The 18,062-nt window shown below is 34.6% G+C and overlaps 2 protein-coding genes and 1 long non-coding RNA gene across 4 annotated transcripts; all 3 read right to left on the bottom strand.

Annotated features, from left to right (window-relative positions):
* Positions 1-406: 406 nt before the first annotated feature.
* Positions 407-2,062, bottom strand: LOC107927687 (glycine-rich cell wall structural protein 1). The gene is made up of 2 exons (XM_041088087.1): positions 695-2,062; positions 407-628 (listed from the first exon to the last, which is right to left on the bottom strand). Exons 1-2 carry the CDS (start codon positions 1,947-1,949, stop codon positions 534-536), a joined length of 1,350 nt encoding a protein of 449 aa, XP_040944021.1. The 5' UTR covers positions 1,950-2,062; the 3' UTR covers positions 407-533.
* A 5,281-nt stretch (positions 2,063-7,343) lies between these two features.
* Positions 7,344-8,854, bottom strand: LOC121214441 (uncharacterized). Its single transcript, XR_005910050.1, has 2 exons — positions 7,938-8,854; positions 7,344-7,898 (listed from the first exon to the last, which is right to left on the bottom strand). It is a non-coding gene; the product is annotated as an uncharacterized lncRNA (long non-coding RNA).
* A 4,946-nt stretch (positions 8,855-13,800) lies between these two features.
* On the bottom strand, positions 13,801-18,062 carry LOC107927787 (ankyrin repeat domain-containing protein 13C-B). Of its 2 annotated transcripts, none has more exons than XM_016858900.2 (3): positions 17,296-18,062; positions 15,155-16,813; positions 13,801-14,588 (listed from the first exon to the last, which is right to left on the bottom strand). In XM_016858900.2, the coding sequence occupies exons 2-3, from the start codon at positions 16,766-16,768 to the stop codon at positions 14,256-14,258; spliced, it is 1,947 nt and encodes a 648-aa protein (XP_016714389.2). In that variant the 5' UTR covers positions 16,769-16,813; positions 17,296-18,062; the 3' UTR covers positions 13,801-14,255. The 2 variants fall into 2 exon arrangements, with proteins under 2 accessions (XP_016714389.2, XP_040944022.1); XM_041088088.1 differs by having other exon boundaries at positions 15,155-17,053; positions 17,296-18,028.

Raw genomic sequence — 18,062 nt, forward strand, 5'->3', positions numbered from 1 at the left:
ATATATTAGCTCACCATCGAGGTGTCGAGAGAGCACTACAAGCTTATTAATTGCAAAAGAATATACTAGATGAATGGAATGAAATTTTCCATAGAATATACCTTTATATTCCTTCAATATTTCATTTCATTCATAAAAAAAAATTAAAAAAATAATACTTTTGATTTGAGGGAAATATTTAATATATGTGGAATTTGATTTCATTACTTAAAAATTATGGATAACACATTTTATTTGGAATCATCTTGATAATGGGTATTGTAAGAACATAAACACTTTTCTCATATGCAATTGAACTCTTAAACCCAATTTTTTAAGATTTTAAGTTATTCTCATTTTGACAAAGATTAACATTAATATTAGGAAAGTACATAGTACAAACCTCTTATGGCATAACATGCGAGGATTAACAAAATCTCTCATTTAAGGTTTCACTGAATAAAAATAAGTGAAACACAAATAACCAACAGTTGTTACTTAGAAGGAAATGTAACTATAATTCAATAATTAAATATCTTTGTTTGTAATATGCATCAATTGCCTCCACCAAACCCTTCTCCTCGTCCTAAACCAAAATGAAACTTACCACTTCCACCAAAATGCAAGTTACCGCTACCACTTCCACCACCTTTTCCACTAAACCCTCCTTCCCCTCCTGCTCCACCAGCAACATTAGCGCTACCACTTCCACCACCTTTTCCACTAAACCCTCCTTCCCCTCCTGCTCCACCAGCAACATTAGCGCTACCACTTCCACCACCTTTTCCACCAAACCCACCTTGTCCTCTTACTCCACCTATAACATTAGTGCTACCACTTCCACCAAACCCTCCTTTCCCTTTTATTCCACCAGCAACATTAGCGATGCTACTTCCACCACCTTTTCCACCAAACCCTCCTTGCCCTCCTACTCCACCAGCAAAATTAGCGCTACCACTTGCACCACCTTTTCCACCAAACCCTCCTTGCCCTCCTACTCCACCAGCAACATTAGCACTATCACTTGCGCTACCAGTTCCACCACCTTTTCCACTAAACCCTCCTTGCCCTACAAATCCACCAGCAAAATTAGCATTACTAGTTCCACCACCTTTTCCACCAAACTCTCCTTTCCCTCCAAATCCACCATCAACATTAGCACTACCACTTCCACTTCCACCACCTTTCCCACCAAACCCTCCTTGCCCTCCTACTCCACCAGCAACATTAGGGCTACCACTTCTACCACCTTTTCCACCAAACCCTCCTTGCCCTCCTACTCCACCAGCAACATTAGCGCTACCACTTCCACCACCTTTTCCAACAAACCCTCCTTGTCCTCCTACTCCACCGACAACATTAGCACTACCACTTCCACCACCTTTTCCTTCAAACCCTCCTTGCCCTCCTACTCCACCAGCAATATTACCGCTACCACTTCCACCACCTTTTCCACCAAACCCTCCTTGTCCTCCTATATTACCTCCAAATCCAACACTTTTATCACTAGCAATATTACTGCTACCACTTCCACTACCTTTTCCACCAAATTCTCCTTGTCCTCCTATATTACCTCCAAATCCAACACTTTTACCACCAGCAATATTACCACTACCTTTTCCACCAAACTCTCCTTGTCCTCCTATATTGCCTCCAACTCCAACACCTTTACCACCACCTCCTGCTACATGATGTTGGTGTACGGCTCTTTTTAAAGCAGAAGCACCTTTTAAAGCAGCAACACCAGTAGCAGCAGCACCAGCTGCACCAACGGCACCTAAACCAACTAGAGGTAAAAATGTTAAAGACCTCCTATTTCTTTTATTTTCTGCCATTTCTTTGGACAAATCCGGATGCTGAAGTAAATTATGTTCATTTTCATCAACATTAAGAATACCAGCAATTACATAACCATCCATAAAATAAGCATAAAAGACAAGAGGCACAACCATCCAAGTAAAAACACCCATCTTATCTAAAAGCTTAAGCGAAGGTTAAACTACAATAATCTGATTATACAATAAGGCATGTAAGAAATTGTGAATTCAAGCTTTTAGAATTCTGCCATTTGATTTTTTTTCCTTTTTTTTCTTTTTCTCGTTGCTTACCTTATTAAGAAATTAAATATTTATAGAGAAATATTGACTTTATAAAGAAAATTAACAAATGGTCGAGCTTTAAGCATGGGAGTAAGAAATCGTTTAACCATTCATTCAGTAAAAAGAACCCATATTGTAAATTATTCAACTTATTAACGAAATTTTTTCCCCTTCATTTTCTCAACCAGCAATTGAATAAATAGCAACTTTTTCCATTAAAAACATGATTTCGAATAAAATCATTTTTTTTTTGGAATAATGGTATCTCCATGCCCATTAGCTACTCACAAAGAGTAATCCATTCATAGTTCGTGATTATCACTCCCAACAATTTTATCTCCAAAATTTGAATCTAAATTCTCTCCTTGAAAGTACCATTAAAACCAAATTTGATACTATCACATTTAAAACCAAATATGAAATAATTATATCGATTAAATTACATTTTTGTATGTGTCAAACCAAAATGACTATGTCAATTGCACTATTATTTCTTGTGTAAGAGAAAAGAATTTAGGTATGGGTGACATACTGTTTAAGGAAAATTTAAATAAAAAGAATTAGTAATAATTTCAACAAATAATAATTCCATGATGAGCTAAAAAGTAGGATTTTTTGAAAACATAATCTTTAGTTATTTGAGTAAAAAAAACGTATTGGACCAAAATACATTACATAAGGATATTGAGGATTAATGTGGAACAAATGGTGTTTGGATTTTATGCACATAGAAGCCAATCACTTGGAAGATTAATGTTTCACTAGGCATTATAAATGCACAGACTCCCATTTACACATTTAATAACATTGAATTTTATTAGTATATGAATCCTTTCAATGCAATTAAGCCTTTTTACTTTTCCTTTTCCTTTCCCTTTTCCTTCTAAGGTATACAAAAATCAAATAAAATGGTATTACTATACCAACATTACATATTAACTTATGTACCAAAAATGAATCATGAGAAATTAAACAGTAAGTAGTAGGCAAAAACCTCTTTTTTTTTTTTGGAATACAAAGAAACTTTAATTTTTTTTATTGGTTTAACTAAAGTAATTAAATTTAATATACCAAGAAAAGTAAAATAAGTAAAAATTTAGGATATTTCTATAATCTATCTCGAACTGTTTCTTATCATTTTTATTAAGAAGTGAATTTTTTACATGTTAAGGGTGAGACCGAAAGGGTACTCCCAGTTAAGGGTGGTAAATCACTCAATTAAAGGTAATTAGTGGCTTAATTGATAATTAGGAATTCAATCGATTCTAAGCTTGGAGCTCATATCGTTGAAACTAGGAGTAGGAAGGAAATTGTGATAGATTAGTTTAGGTTAGTTAATTTAATTTGATTTATTGTTATTCCAATTTTGAACCAGCAGCACTACTAATTTGTAACCCAATTGTAATTATTTTTAGGTAATTAATTTAGTAATAATTTTCTCCAATATAATAATCTCTTAAGTACAATACTCTTTCAAGCATTTCGTTGTAGATTAACGATATTACAATTTGATCTATATACTTGCAAATAATTTACTTCATATTCACATATTTAATTGCATATTTACAATCTTGGTGCACGACCATGTTTTCCAACAAAATACGTTGCTTTATCCATCCAGTCATAATCTTTCATCCCTACAAACATCCTTACATGCTATGTTTGCAGGTAGTACCAACAACTCGTCTTCAACTTACAACAGACTAAGTTGGGGGATAACCCACACAAAAGGATTCCATTTCTTTTCGCAACAACGAGTAAAGTAGCTCACTAATATGGCCCAGTCCTTAGGTAAAATTGTTTAAGGTTTAGACTATCCAAATTCAGCACTCATAAAAGAATGGCTGAAGTGGTAAGTGAAAACCTTCCCTAAAAATTTGTCAATAAAAGAACAAATGATTTTTTCATCCCTCTTAGAACCCTACTACAGTCTCTACCTTTCACTCCAAAGTATACATATCTACAGAATGGGGGAATAACACCAGCAGCAACTGAAGGAGAATGACCCTAGTGGTACCCTTTCTCATCACACTTTACATTTTCAACTCAAGAAGAAAGAAACCAAGAAAAGAAGAAGCTACAAGGAATGAAAAAAATCACAGAAACATTTCAAAACATGAGAAAGGAGTGTCCATGAAAGAGGTATCTTCTAAAGAGAAAATTGTAGTAAAAAGAAGAAAATATTTGCAAATAAAATTTATAACTACAACACCACTAAACATCCCAAACATGTGGTGCCACTCTACAATGATCACTCTTCCCCTCATTATTGCACATTATCCCCAAGGCTAGTGTGTCAGTCACCATTGAAAAGGTGCCAACTCTCACAATACTCAATAGCAACATTTATTATTGGTCTTCTACAAGCCACTTCAAATGGGGGACTATTATTTATGCAAAACACTTCATGGGCTCTAACACAGAGTAACAAGCACAAGCTCAAACCCAAATAAGCAAAAACAACTCATTATGCAGACTAGTCAAATGATAAAAAGCCAACCAAGGGTATAAAGGAATTTCCCTAACAGAGTACAAATGCATCTTCACTAAGCATCTTGTCCTTCTCCCACATTCTTGGGAAAAACAGTTCAGAAAACAGTTTTATTACAAAGTGGAAGTTTTTTTTTTCTAAAATTGAGTATTTGTGATATTTATAGCAATTAATATTTTACTCGAAATATTTATTTTTTTCTAAATAAGTGGAATAAGTCATATATAACATGCAACATTTCGATCTTCCCCACTAATCTCGACCTCGACTTGCTAGAGTTTCAATCCAACAATGTGTGATCGAAAACTAATATTTTAATTATAAAATTACTCCTACAAGGTGTACATACAGTGTGCGGCGACAACCCCTTTCTAGAACTAAGCGTCACCCACTATTATATATTAGGCTTACTTGGATCTCGTCATGTATTAGGTACAATTATATTTGTTATCTTATCTTTAGATCAACTCATAATTTATCCAATCCAACAAACAATTTTCTAATTGTCAAAATATTATTTATTCAATTAATTTAATTAATTAGCTTAATTATTTTATTTTATCGACCCGATTCTAATCTCATGAAAATCATGACGACTTTACTGTATTAAAATCTAGGAGTAAATAAATTTATTTACCTTATTCTATGAAACTATGATGACTAATTAATTTAATTTTCACTTCAAACTTCAATTATTTAATTACATAATAATTTGAAGAAATTAATTTAATCTCTAATGCATCTCTTATTTAGGGCAAGAAAATACATTCACTGCGAATAGTGATAAATGAAATCTATTTCTCTAATATATCATTTTCATATATTCACATCATCAATTCAAATGCAAGCCATCAAGGATATGCCGAGCTAGCAAAAGGACCAATCGGATATATATAATTAGGGCTCAAATAATTGTAATTAATTTCTAACTCTTTTTCAATTAATTACAACATTATTTAGTCATGCAGTCATTCCACTAAAGTATCATGACTAAGCTTTCCCCATAATATACCATTACGAAAGTTACTGCATTGAGTGTTTGCCCAATAACTTTGTCATATGTGTGTTGCCCTCATAAGACATCCTTAATCTCTTTGGAATAAAATTCGTTCTCCCAACATGATCCTATTTTATCTCATGCAAACCATTAAAACTTCTTCCATGAAAAAATAATAATTGAATCATTCGCCTTTAAACAAATGGCTTGTGGTCACGTTACTTTTCCATCTATCATGTCAATGAGAGGATGTCATTTACTATTTATTGAGCTATGAATTCCACTATTGTAAGTGAAGTTATATCAAACAAAAGTCGTATGCCCAGCACACCAACTTTCAACTCTATTACTAATTGAAATCGAGTTTTTAATACATCAAAATATACAAGTCGTGAACACATAGTCCTTCACTTACTCAGTATTGAGGTAAGTCAGATAATGAGTGTCACAAGTGAATAAATCTATATTTACTCTACTTGGGTCCTATCCAATGTTCTGTCAATCCAAACAATCACATCTAAGTCTCTATCTTTCAGGATTCATCTGCTTCAATACCCAAGACAAGGTATCTTCCTATTTGGACTTGATAGATGACATAATAGCCTTTTAATCGACTTACTCAATTTCGATTATACTATAAACCATTTAGATTATTTACTAATATAAGTTGTCTTATCGCATTATGATCAACCATATATTGCAACTTAATATTAGTTAAACATTAGATAATCAATGTGCTAGTATTTTCTTTCATTTTGCTTGCAAAATCCATTAAGTACATTATACAAAAGATATTAATGAGAAAGATGGGATTTTATTAAATCAATTTGTTCAAAAGTTACAAGTACATTTGACAATATAATTACACTAAGGGCACTAGATCTCAACACCACAAGTTCCCTTTCTAACTCAATCAACATGCACAAAATCATTAAGGGGTCGAACAATCCTAAATATATAAAATAAGCCATGCACAAAGTTGTTAGCTTTAGGCACCAGCTTAAGCAAATGCGGGAATGGAATTGGGAGCCTATAAATACTCATATACAATTCTTAGCAAGGTATGTTGACCCTTTGACTAAAACCATATCTCTTGCTTTATATCATTTGTATCGGTACTAACATAAAAATCGAAAGGCACACCAAAAATCAAACTCTAGTGTCCATTGACCCTTTTCTCCTTTTGAAGATCACCCCAACTCACTCACACTCAATCAACCCAACTCACTAAAATCAACATCAATATTATTATTTTTTTAAAAATTAAAGGTCGTTGACGCAATTTATAAAGAGTGACTAGGAGCAATGCCCACTAGTGTTTAGCGTTGCTCAACCTCATAAACTTACCTTATATGGAGTTGGAAAATTTTCGTAACAAAAACCTTAGGCTGAAATCTTTGCTGATATCTTGGATGTGTGCAAGCCCATTATGATGTCCAAACCTGTTATAGGAACATATCTTTGAGATCCATTGGAATTAGATCAAGGAAATCAATTTCCATATTTTGAGGAGATTGGATTGAACCGAACAAATAATGGGAACTTATCCTGAAGATTCGAGACTTATTTAAAGCTTATTAAAGGTATTCTCGGAGCTTATTATCCTGCTATTTTGATGGAAAATTGATTGTAATTGATCTAGTATATTAGCCAGGTTGCTTATACATTGAGGGGACTAGTATAGGTATTATATAGATTAGATAGCACTTATTTTGTTCATGAATGAGTGTTTCTTTATGAGTGCATGAGTGTGAAATATTAATTTATTCTCACATTATTAAAATGATTAAATATATAGGTGATCGATTATGTCTAACAAAAAAAATTGTGTTGACTCTATGACTTTTCCCAAGTTTCATCTAGTAGTCCCCCAAAAAAGCATTACAAAAAAAAAGTACAAGTTATATTCTCTATAACAAAGATTCACAAAGATATTAGAAAAATACAGTAAAAACTTCTTATGCATACCATGTGAAGATTAACAAAATCTCTTATTTAAGGTTTCACCGAATAAAAATAAGTGAAACACAAATAACCAAATGTTGTTATTCATAAGGATATATAACTAGAATTCAGTAATTAAATATCATTGTTTGCCATGTGCATCAGTTACCTCCATTAAACCCTCCTCGTCCTCTTAAACCAAAATGAAATTTATCACCAAAATGCAAGCCACCACCACCATTACCCCCTGATCCACCATCAACACCACCACTACCAACACCTCCACCTTGCCCTTTTGCCCCACCAACAACACTAGTGCTACTTTCTCCGCCAAATCCTCCTTTCCCTTCTATTCCACCAGCAACATTAGCGCTACCACTTCCACCACCTTTTCCACCAGCAACATTAGCGCTACCACTTCCACCACCTTTTCCACCAAACCCTCCTTGCCCTCCTACTCCACCAGCAACATTAGTGCTACCACTTCCACCACCGTTTCCACCAAACCCTCATTGCCCTCCTACTTTACCAGCAACATTAGCACTACCACTTCCACCACCTTTTCCACCAAACCCCCATTGCCCTCCTGCTCCATCAACAACAGTAGCACTACCACTTCCACCACCTTTTCCACCAAACCCTCCTTGCCCTCCTACTCCACCAGCAACATTAGCGTTACTACTTCCACCACCTTTTCCACCAAACCCCCTTTGTCCTCCTACTCCACTAGCAAAATTAGCACTACCACTTCCACCACTGTTTCCTCCAAACCCTCCTTGCCCTCCTACTCCACCAGCAACATTAGCGTTACTACTTCCACCACCTTTTCCACCAAACCCCCCTTGTCCTCCTACTCCACCAGCAAAATTAGCACTACCACTTCCACCACTGTTTCCTCCAAACCCTCATTGTCCTCCTATATTACCTCCAAATCCAACACCTTTACCATCACCTCCTGCTACACGATGTTGATGTACGGCTCTTTTTAAAGCAGAAGCACCTTTTAAAGCAGCAACACCAGCACCAGCTGCACCAATGGCACCTAAACCAACTAGAGGCAAAAATGTTAAAGACCTCCTATTTCTTTCATTTTCTACCATTTCTTTGGACAAATCTAGATGCTAAAGTAAATTTTGTTCATTTTCATCAGCATTAAGAATATCAGCAATTACATGACCATCCATAAAAGTAAAAAAAAGACAAGAGGCACAACCATCCAAGTAAAAACACCCATCTTATCTAAAAGCTTAAGCGAGGGTTAACCCACAATAATCTAATTATTCAATAAGGCATGTAAGAAATAGTGAATTCAAGCTTTTAGAATTCTACCATTTGATTTTTTTTTCTTTTTTTTCTTTTTCTCGTTGCTTACCTTATTAAGAAATTAAATATTTATAGAGAAATATTTCCTTTATAAAGAAAATGAACAAATGGTCAAGCTTTAAGCAAGGGAGTAAGAAATTATTTAACCATTCATTCATTAAAGAGAACCGTGTTGAAAATCATTTAATTTATTAACAAAAAATTTTCCCTTTTCTTTTCTCAACCAGCAATTGAATAAATAGCAACTTTTTCCATTAAAAACATGATTTCCATTAAAAAACAATTTTTTTTTTTTGGAATAATGGTATCTCCATGTCCATGTCTATTAGCTTCTCCCGAAAGTATTCTATTTATAGTTCGTGATTATCACTCTTAACAATTTTATCTCTAAAATTTGAATCTAAATTCTCTCTTTGAAAGCACCATTAAAATTGAATTTGATACTATCACATTTAAAACCAAATCTGAAATAATTATATCGATTAAATTGCATTTTTGTATGTGTCAAACCAAAATGACTATGTCAATTGCATTGTTCTTTCTTGTGTAAGAGAAAAGAATTTAGGTATGGGTGATATATTGTTTTAGGAAAAATTAAATAAAAATAAGTAGTAATAAATTCAACAAATAATAATTCAGCTAAAAAGTAGGATTTTTTAAAACCATATTTCTTAGTTATTTGAGTAAAAAAAACGTATTGGACCAAAATACATTACATGAGGATATTGAGGATTGATGTGGAACAAATGGTGTAGTTATAATGTTGGATTTTATGCACATAGAAGCCACACACTAGGAAGATTAATGTTTCACTAGGCATTATAAATGCACCAACTTCCATTTACACATTTAATAAAATTGAATATATATATATATATTACAAGGAGAAGGAATAAACCATAACTACACTAAGCAAGGTCAAGTCACTTCAGAGTAGTCATTATGTAGTAATTGGAGCACTTCATCCAACGATTGCATGAAAATATATCTACCCAACGGCCTTGACAGCGCCATTGAAGTCAAACTATTAGCATCTCTATTCTCCTCTCTGAAGAAATGTGCAATCCTAAAATCGAAAATCAAAATAAAATAAAATAAAAAGACAATTGAACAAGTAAGAAAAACATTTTTTTTAATCTTTATGGTTTTTTTTTTATTTAACCATTGTTAAATAAGTTGATTGAGAATGGATGATATGACCAATTTGACCACGAATTCGAGTTTTACGATATTTGATGATAAATAAAAATATTTGATTAATGATTAAATAGGAAATAAGACTTTGACGTCATTGTTTAGTCAATTGGATCAATTGTATTAAGTTATTCCCTTGAAAGTAAATTATATTTTAAAATTAAGATCTATATAAATGTTCACAAGTCAGACTGTGTCTATATATAAATCAATAATTTATTCCGATTTTGAATTTTACCAATTTTGAACAGTTTACTCAGAGATCAATTTAAACTTTATATTTAAATTAGCATACAAACTTATTCTCAATTTAATCGGTCTAACTGACCAATTCAATTCTATTCAAATAACTTTAATTTTGAGTAAATAACCCGAGGTTTATACAAATCTACTCGACATAATATATATACACAAGACCTAGTAAAGAAAATATAATTTTGTGTTTATTCCATTTTTCTATAATAATGTCCTGTGAAACTATAATAATTTCCCCTCTTTACCACTTATTGATTGCTGGCTCTCATGCCATGAAAAAGCAAAACAAATGAGCGAAAAGCAACGAATAAAAGCTTAGATGCCTATCTCCATCTCATAACTATAAGAACCAATGAAAACCCAAATCCTCCCCCACATATAAACAGTCAAAAGTTGGGGGTTGATGAGTACTCTAATCCCCTCTTTTTTCTTTCTTTTTTTCACCCCATTTTCATCTCAGTAATGAGTGGTGAGGCTAAAAGCAAAAGAATACAACTTTAAGATATTCACCACAATGATTATAATGTAATATTACGATTTCCAACTTAAATCCGGAGTTGCTATATCCAACTATTCATCCCATCTTTTCCTAACAATTTCCTATTCCTAGTCCTATGCATCTTCTGTAAAAACACCAAGCACTTGTACTAAGAGTTAATTTGTATTTTGTCTTCTTTATTTAAAAAATAACTAAATTAGTTCATGTGCGTTAAATCAAAGAGCAAACTAGTCCTTTCTATTAAAATTTTTTTTCAATTCTACTATTAAAAACTGGTTTTGCTAACAGAATAACCAAACAGTTACATGTGACGTATATCGTGCCTCATTCTACAAGGACCAATTTTTAATAGTAAAAGTGGATGAAATTTTTAACAAAAGGACTAATTTGCTCTTTCATCTAATGTACAGGGACTAATTTGCCCCTTTTTTGAGTGAGGGAGCAAAATGTAATCTAACTATTAGTACAAGAGCTTTTATGATACTTTTACCAATTATCTTCTATGTAAAAAAGCAAAGTATACTAGTAAAATCAAATGGCATATATATATATATGAAGCGGTTTCTTCACCAGTTTAGAAAGGGAGAGGGGATCTAAGCTTTGTTTTGGAAGGGGGAGGTATAGTACTCCTGGCGGCGTCGGCGCAGAACAGGTGCACTGCTCTAGTGTGCTCATGCTATGTACCATCAAGGAATTTGGATACCAAAGGTGAAGAGATTAACATCAAGAAGAAGTGGTCAAGTGTGGGAAAGAGTATCAAAGATGGGGTCATGGAAGAAGTTGGTAATGATGATGAGTTACAATTAGGCCATGAAATTAGGGTCACCAATGGTGGCAACTGCAGTAGTAGTGGGACTAATGGGCCTCACATGGAACTAATTCCCACTCTCAAGAGCAATCTCAAGAAAGCTACTGCTACTGATGAAGAAAACCAGTTAAAGACTCAAAGGAGGAAAGTTAGTTGGCCTGATGCTCATGGTAAAGATATTGCTCATGTTCAAGAGTTTGAACCAAGGTAAACATCATCCACACGTAGCTAAGCCTTTATATTTTCTTCTATATATAAGGAATTAATCTCACTTTCATAGCTGAAATTACCATTAGGCTAGCCAAAGGCCTTATAGTCAATTCTTTGAGAAATAGCACTACCCCAAGAAGTGTTCTTAGGATGTTTGTTAGCATTATATTTCATAGTTTAAGATTCAACTAATGTTATCTAGACTCGAGAATGAATGTCAGATATGGTCACTTTTTTTCATATATCGGGGGGATCCTAGCCTCGTCCTATGTTCAAAATATATATCAGATATAGATGTTGAATATGGGTTGATACTTTAGTAAATGAAAAGAGAGCATAGTCTTAAACCAACTTTGTATGTTTCTGACATATTTTTTGCCATAAAAGTGTGTCAGATGATGGAGAGCTAGGAGGAGTTAGGAACTCTTGTGTTTGTGCAATTCAATGAAGCAACAACATTCCCAAGTAGGTAAAGTCCATTCAAAGATGAACTAATTTATGAAAATTGTATAGAACTATTGTTGCTTGATTATTCATAATTAGTTAGCCAAATTTGCAGAGTTCAGATATGCAAAGATGAATCATAATGCAGTGAAAGTGCCTGCATCATATTTGACAGTGCTCCAAAAACTGATTAACCATAAGGGATGCATTATTGCAGACAGATTTGTGAAGTAGGTAGGTTTTTTTTCTTTTTACTGTTACGGAATGCATTAAAAATGGTTGCCCACTAGAGTCTTCATTGTTCAATCAATGTCTTTTAAATATGAGGCATGAGGAGAGGGGCAGGGCCCCCTCTCCATTGGGGTCTGTTGGCTGCAGAACTAAAGGAAATTGGGTCATGATTATTTCAAAAACTGGTGCATGCATTTCTTCTCTTTAGGAGCATGTTTGTTACTTAAAGTCGTCCCTTTGGTAAGTGAATCTAGTGATCAAACGAGTTCAAAATCATATAGCAATTAATTAACTGCATGCCATTAAAGTTCTTAAAAACTTTCCCTTTCCTTTGCATCAAAATCTTCAATTAACAACGAAAAATCTTTGAAAGTTTGAATGTTATTCTAGTTGCTATGTATGATCTTGACAAATAGCAATAGGCTTGGAACTGCAAATTTTCCCTGAAAATCCCAAGTTTCCAATTTGAACAAAGCTGGTCAATGCTAGCGATGGGGGGGTTTGCAGATCCTTGTAGGACCCCAAAAAGACAAAAGTTAATCAAAAATCTTTGCTTATTACCACAATCATAGCATAAACGCACAAGCCTCTGCTGCACTAACATAAAAACATGATTGCTAAGATGCTTTTAATATTTGATTGAAATGTTGGCACCTTTTACTTTTCATAAAGAAATATTAAACTAATAAACTTGTCTTCATGTTATTTTGCATGGTCACATTACCAAACAGCAGCATAATCAATCCCCATGGTTTTCATAGTTTCTTTTATGCAATATTATTAGTCAATAGGGTTTTCATCGGTAAATGCGACCCCAGAAGCATCATGAAAGCCAATTTACTCAAAAATTAATAAATTATTCTCTATATATTAAATTAAAGAATAAATTAATTTTTTTAATTTCATTATCTTTACTATTAAAAACTGATAAACTAACGAACTAAAGACAATTACACATGGCATGCTACGTATATTTCATGCCGATGTATATAGACTAATTTTTAATAGTAAAAAAAGATAAATTTAAAAAAAAAAAACTAATTTGCTTTTTAATCTAATGTACAAAAACTAATTTACTTAAAGTAGATGAAACAAAACACAATTCAACTCCTAAGGTAAGGGCTTCCATGATACTTATCCAGTAAATGCAACAAGATCTAGTACATTGAAGTCCACTATCTTTAAGTTATACTCCATGTCATTCATAAATATTAAAGTTTCCACCAAAAGGGTATTCTTAAACAGTTTCCATATTCAAGTAGAGCTCCATCAATCATTAATCATCAGAACATATGAGAATTTGCTTTGCAATGGAACAAATACAGATAAAGAAAAAGACACATTGCACAAGGTGAACTAAAAGGAATTCTAAGTGGTTACAGAATAACTCAGCCACCTATCCTACATAACTATTATGGCCAAGAACTCTAGTGAATAACGAGTCATTCGTATTAGATTTTTCGATGGCTACTAACAATATCAGTGCCAGAAATAGGTAACTGTATGTAGCCAAAAGTTAGTCACAAGTAAAATATATAAATCAGTAATCCAAAGATTGTAACATCCTACCAAATCCCAACCAAATCACATTTCTTTCCACCTGTTTTATGCCCCCACAATCGAATTTTCCTGTGATAGAAGGGAATGGAGCACAGCTCCAATTATCTATTTCCCTATTTTCATTTCAATGGATTTAATGAAACACTATTTCCTGTTTGGTACCTGCTGGAGTTCCTTTTGGAAAGCTGGAACTTGTTATACGTCGGGATCATAGCCTGACTTCAATGATTCAGACCCTTTCCTTTCTTTGATTTGCTCTTCTCTTGCATCTTCTTTTTCTTTGCTTCAGCTGTAATCCAAGTATAATTGGGCGGTATTGCAAACGGATCTTGAAGATTTTCTATCTTATTGTAGCTATGATTGGACGAGCTAGGTCGTTGGTATGGAGTCTTTATCCACTGAAACCAAGAACCCGAGGAATGTGTCACAGCAGGGCTTTCTTGGCCGGCAGTGGGGCTTGAAGGGGGTGTCGAGAACTCATCCACGGGTGGTAGTTCTTCAAACTTCGTGAAAGTAACCAATACTCTGATTGTTGGAACGACAGGGATAGCAACCTACATACAACCATGAGAACTCATTCAAGTCAAAACCTTTAAAAGAGAATTATGCATGGCATATGAAAATAAAAGCAGTAGCAACTAGTTTATTTAACCACCATCCTTTTTTTCTTTTATTTTTTGCAGAAAGCCCCAAACCTGAGGAATGAGTACAGTAAATTGGCACGATCAATATTTAAGAATGAAACTATACCTCCATTTCACCAGGCAAGCCTATGCATCCATAGATGGAAGGGAGGGAATGGATCATATACCAGGCATAAAGATACCAAAATCCTAGTCTTAAACCCTAAAGAAGTCTAGAAAAAGTCCAATGCGCTCTAATGTAATAGATCACAAAAAATTCGGGTAACAAACGAACCTCAAAATAAATGCCAAAAATCATCAACAGGTGTGTAGCTAATGACTAAGATTCGAAAAACCCACAAATCTGTCTAGAGGGTAACGCCTTCCCAAAAAAACATATTATGTTTTAGGCACAAGAACAGAAGTCATTATTGAGAGTTCATATGATATAACAGGGTAATAACAGGGCCTAATCAGTCGGTAAAAGAACAACAAACCTTTACTGGGAAGGTTCCTGCAGGAAGCTTTGTCGTGAGCAGTTCTCTCAACCGCCGAATTGCTTTGACCTTGTTTGCAAGAATATCTAGCAAAGGCAAGAGTTCTTCAATTTGCAGTGGGAAGTTCGGAGACAGCCAAAGAATAGGCCTCAATCCTTTCTTATACTCGTTCTCCCGGCTACTATCTTTACGCCGATTACTACTCTCAGAACTCATGGAAGTAGATATTCTCAAATCTCTTATCCTCCTATGATCATCTGTTGCCACAATCTCCACAGAATGTCTACCAGGTTTTATCTGACTCCTTGATGGAGAGTCTCCTAGTAAGTCACTCACCTTTTCATCAACACGGAAAGAACTTCTAGGTGGCACAACCTTCCTCTGCACATCATGCTTTGTCTCCTTTTTCCTCCATCCACCAAACCATCCTTTCTTTTCCTGCTTAGTCTCCCCATTTTTAAAACCGTTGGTTTCCTCGATAGGAATTTCCCGAGACTCATAACCGCTATGCTGATGTCCAATAATGCCATCTTCACTCTCATTGGACATTTCTGAAGAATCCAATTTAAGAGCAACTTCGAGTTGTCTCCTTTCTTCTTCTGTCAAAATCTCATCAAGCTCTTCACTCGCTGCTTCGTTTTCATTGGAAGTTCCCAAAAACTCATCATCTGTCAAGGCCCCAGGCACCCTCCTTGATTTGATGCTAACAACAACGTTGTGCATATCATACACCTTAGCTTTCCAGGCACCCACCATTTCTGTTTTCTCTTGTCGCCTCCAAGTCAATTGTGGCAAAAGAACTGCCTGTGTCACATCTATTCCAGGCCTGAATATACTAGTCTGAGACATTGCAACCACTTCTTTTCGAACCTCTTCATCAGTTGCTTGAGAACCAGCACCATCCAAAGCATTCATCACCTCTTTATCCTTATGTGAGATCATACAAAGTGATCCAGGAGGAACCTTACCATCCTCAGAACCATCACCAAGGAAAAGAATACTCTGATCTGAACGCTGAATTCTGAAACCATCAAATCCGGCCAAAGTCATATCAGCCCTCAAATTCGCACCCGTCTTCCAAATTTTATATGTATCAGAAGGAGCAATTCGGGAAATAAAAGGTATCACAGAACTCTCAAAATGGAATGTGATTTCCATGTAAAAGTCTCTCATCCTTCGCATAGTTCCCACCAAACGAGGCAACCTCCTACACCATTTTGCCCATGCCAATGGCTGGTAATCCCGAACAATAATCATCGCAATAGACTCTTCCCTATTACAAATTGCTTCTTGGAGTGCACTCCATCCTTGTTCATTTTGCAAGCTCCAATCAGCACCGGCAGCCATAAGCATTTTAGTTGCAGTTTCATCACCAAGTTTAACAGCCAAATGAAGAGGGGTATCCCGATTAGGAACATCACGCCTATCAATCACAGCAGCAATCTCTTCAGCCTTTTCTTCCTCGGCCAATGAGGCTGCTTCAGTTTGAATCTCATCAGGGTTACCAAGACGTGGGAGAGCCTCAAGTATCCTCCTGAGACTACCATAATCCCTCGTTGCAACAGCCACATGCACGGGACTATGTGCATACTTAGAAACATCAATACCAGCCATGGCAAAGGGGTCCAAATATGCTATCAACCCCAAGACTGCTTTTGCCTATTTAAACACGATTCAATCATTCAACATTAGAATACTTGATTTCGACTTAAAATCCAGCAACAATACAAGCACAGAAGTAGATTATTCATCCCTCCACACTAACAAATTCAAACAAATGCTATCAACCCCAAGACTGCTGTTCCAATTAAAACAATTTTCAATCATTCAGTATTACAACACTCAATTTCTACTTAAAAATCCAGCAACAATACAAGCACATAAGTAGATTATTCATCCCTACAAACCAACAAATTCAAACAAATGAGAATAATAAAAAAGAACAATTAATAAGCAAATGTAATTGTGGCCAAAAACCAACCAAAACCCCAAGTCCCACCCACATAGAAATTCAATGTTACACAGTCACTTGTAACTATCATAACATAAACAAGAAGTGAAACAACAAAAGAACCTTTTGTGGACCCAAAATAGAGATCAAAAAGATATGAACTTTGGGGGGGGGGGGGGGGAAGTCCTACCTGGTTCTTTATTTCTTCATTCTTCTAACCAATCAAAGATTGCTCCTAAAAAAGAAAGAAGAGAAACTTCAAGCAACTAACCCCACCAAAGAAACCTCCCTTTCTATTCCTCTCTTTACACTTCTTCAAGGTAGGAAAAAAAATAACACCTTGTGATCCAATCCAGATCAGACAAACTGAAGAACATGCATGTGGGTGTGTGGAACAAAATTTAAAATAATAATACTAATAATAATACCCAAAAAAAACCCAGGTGGGGAATATGGTAAAGAAGTTAAAAGCAAAAAAAAAATGATGGGACAATAATCAAAGAAAAGAATTTCTATATAAGAAAGAAAACAAAAACCCCACCTTTCAAGAAAACCTAACCAAAAAAAATGAAATATTAAGTAAGGTTTAAAGAAGAAAAAAGAAATCAAAAACTGAAAAGCAGAAGTACCCAAGTTACTCCTCCTTGTACAGAGTAGAGGAAGGATTTTTTTTCAAAAAAAGGTAGATATTTTGAATTTAATACAAGAGAGAAGAAAATTAAAAGAATAAATTCTTTATCTTTTACGTTTTTCTTTGTTTCAAAAATAATGCTTTAAATATTATACTATACTTGAAAATAAAACATTATAATTTTTACTATTTCATTTTTATATATTTTTTCACTCACTACAAATATAAATTAATATTTTTTTTAAATGATAAGAAAAAGAAGACCAGAGGTGGCAAGGCTGCAGCTGTATGTTGGCCAAGAATAGTGGGGAACTTGCTTTCCTATT

This window comes from Gossypium hirsutum, chromosome D02 (genome assembly GCF_007990345.1).
Source record: "Gossypium hirsutum isolate 1008001.06 chromosome D02, Gossypium_hirsutum_v2.1, whole genome shotgun sequence".
In the NCBI taxonomy this organism is placed as follows: Eukaryota; Viridiplantae; Streptophyta; class Magnoliopsida; order Malvales; family Malvaceae; genus Gossypium; species Gossypium hirsutum.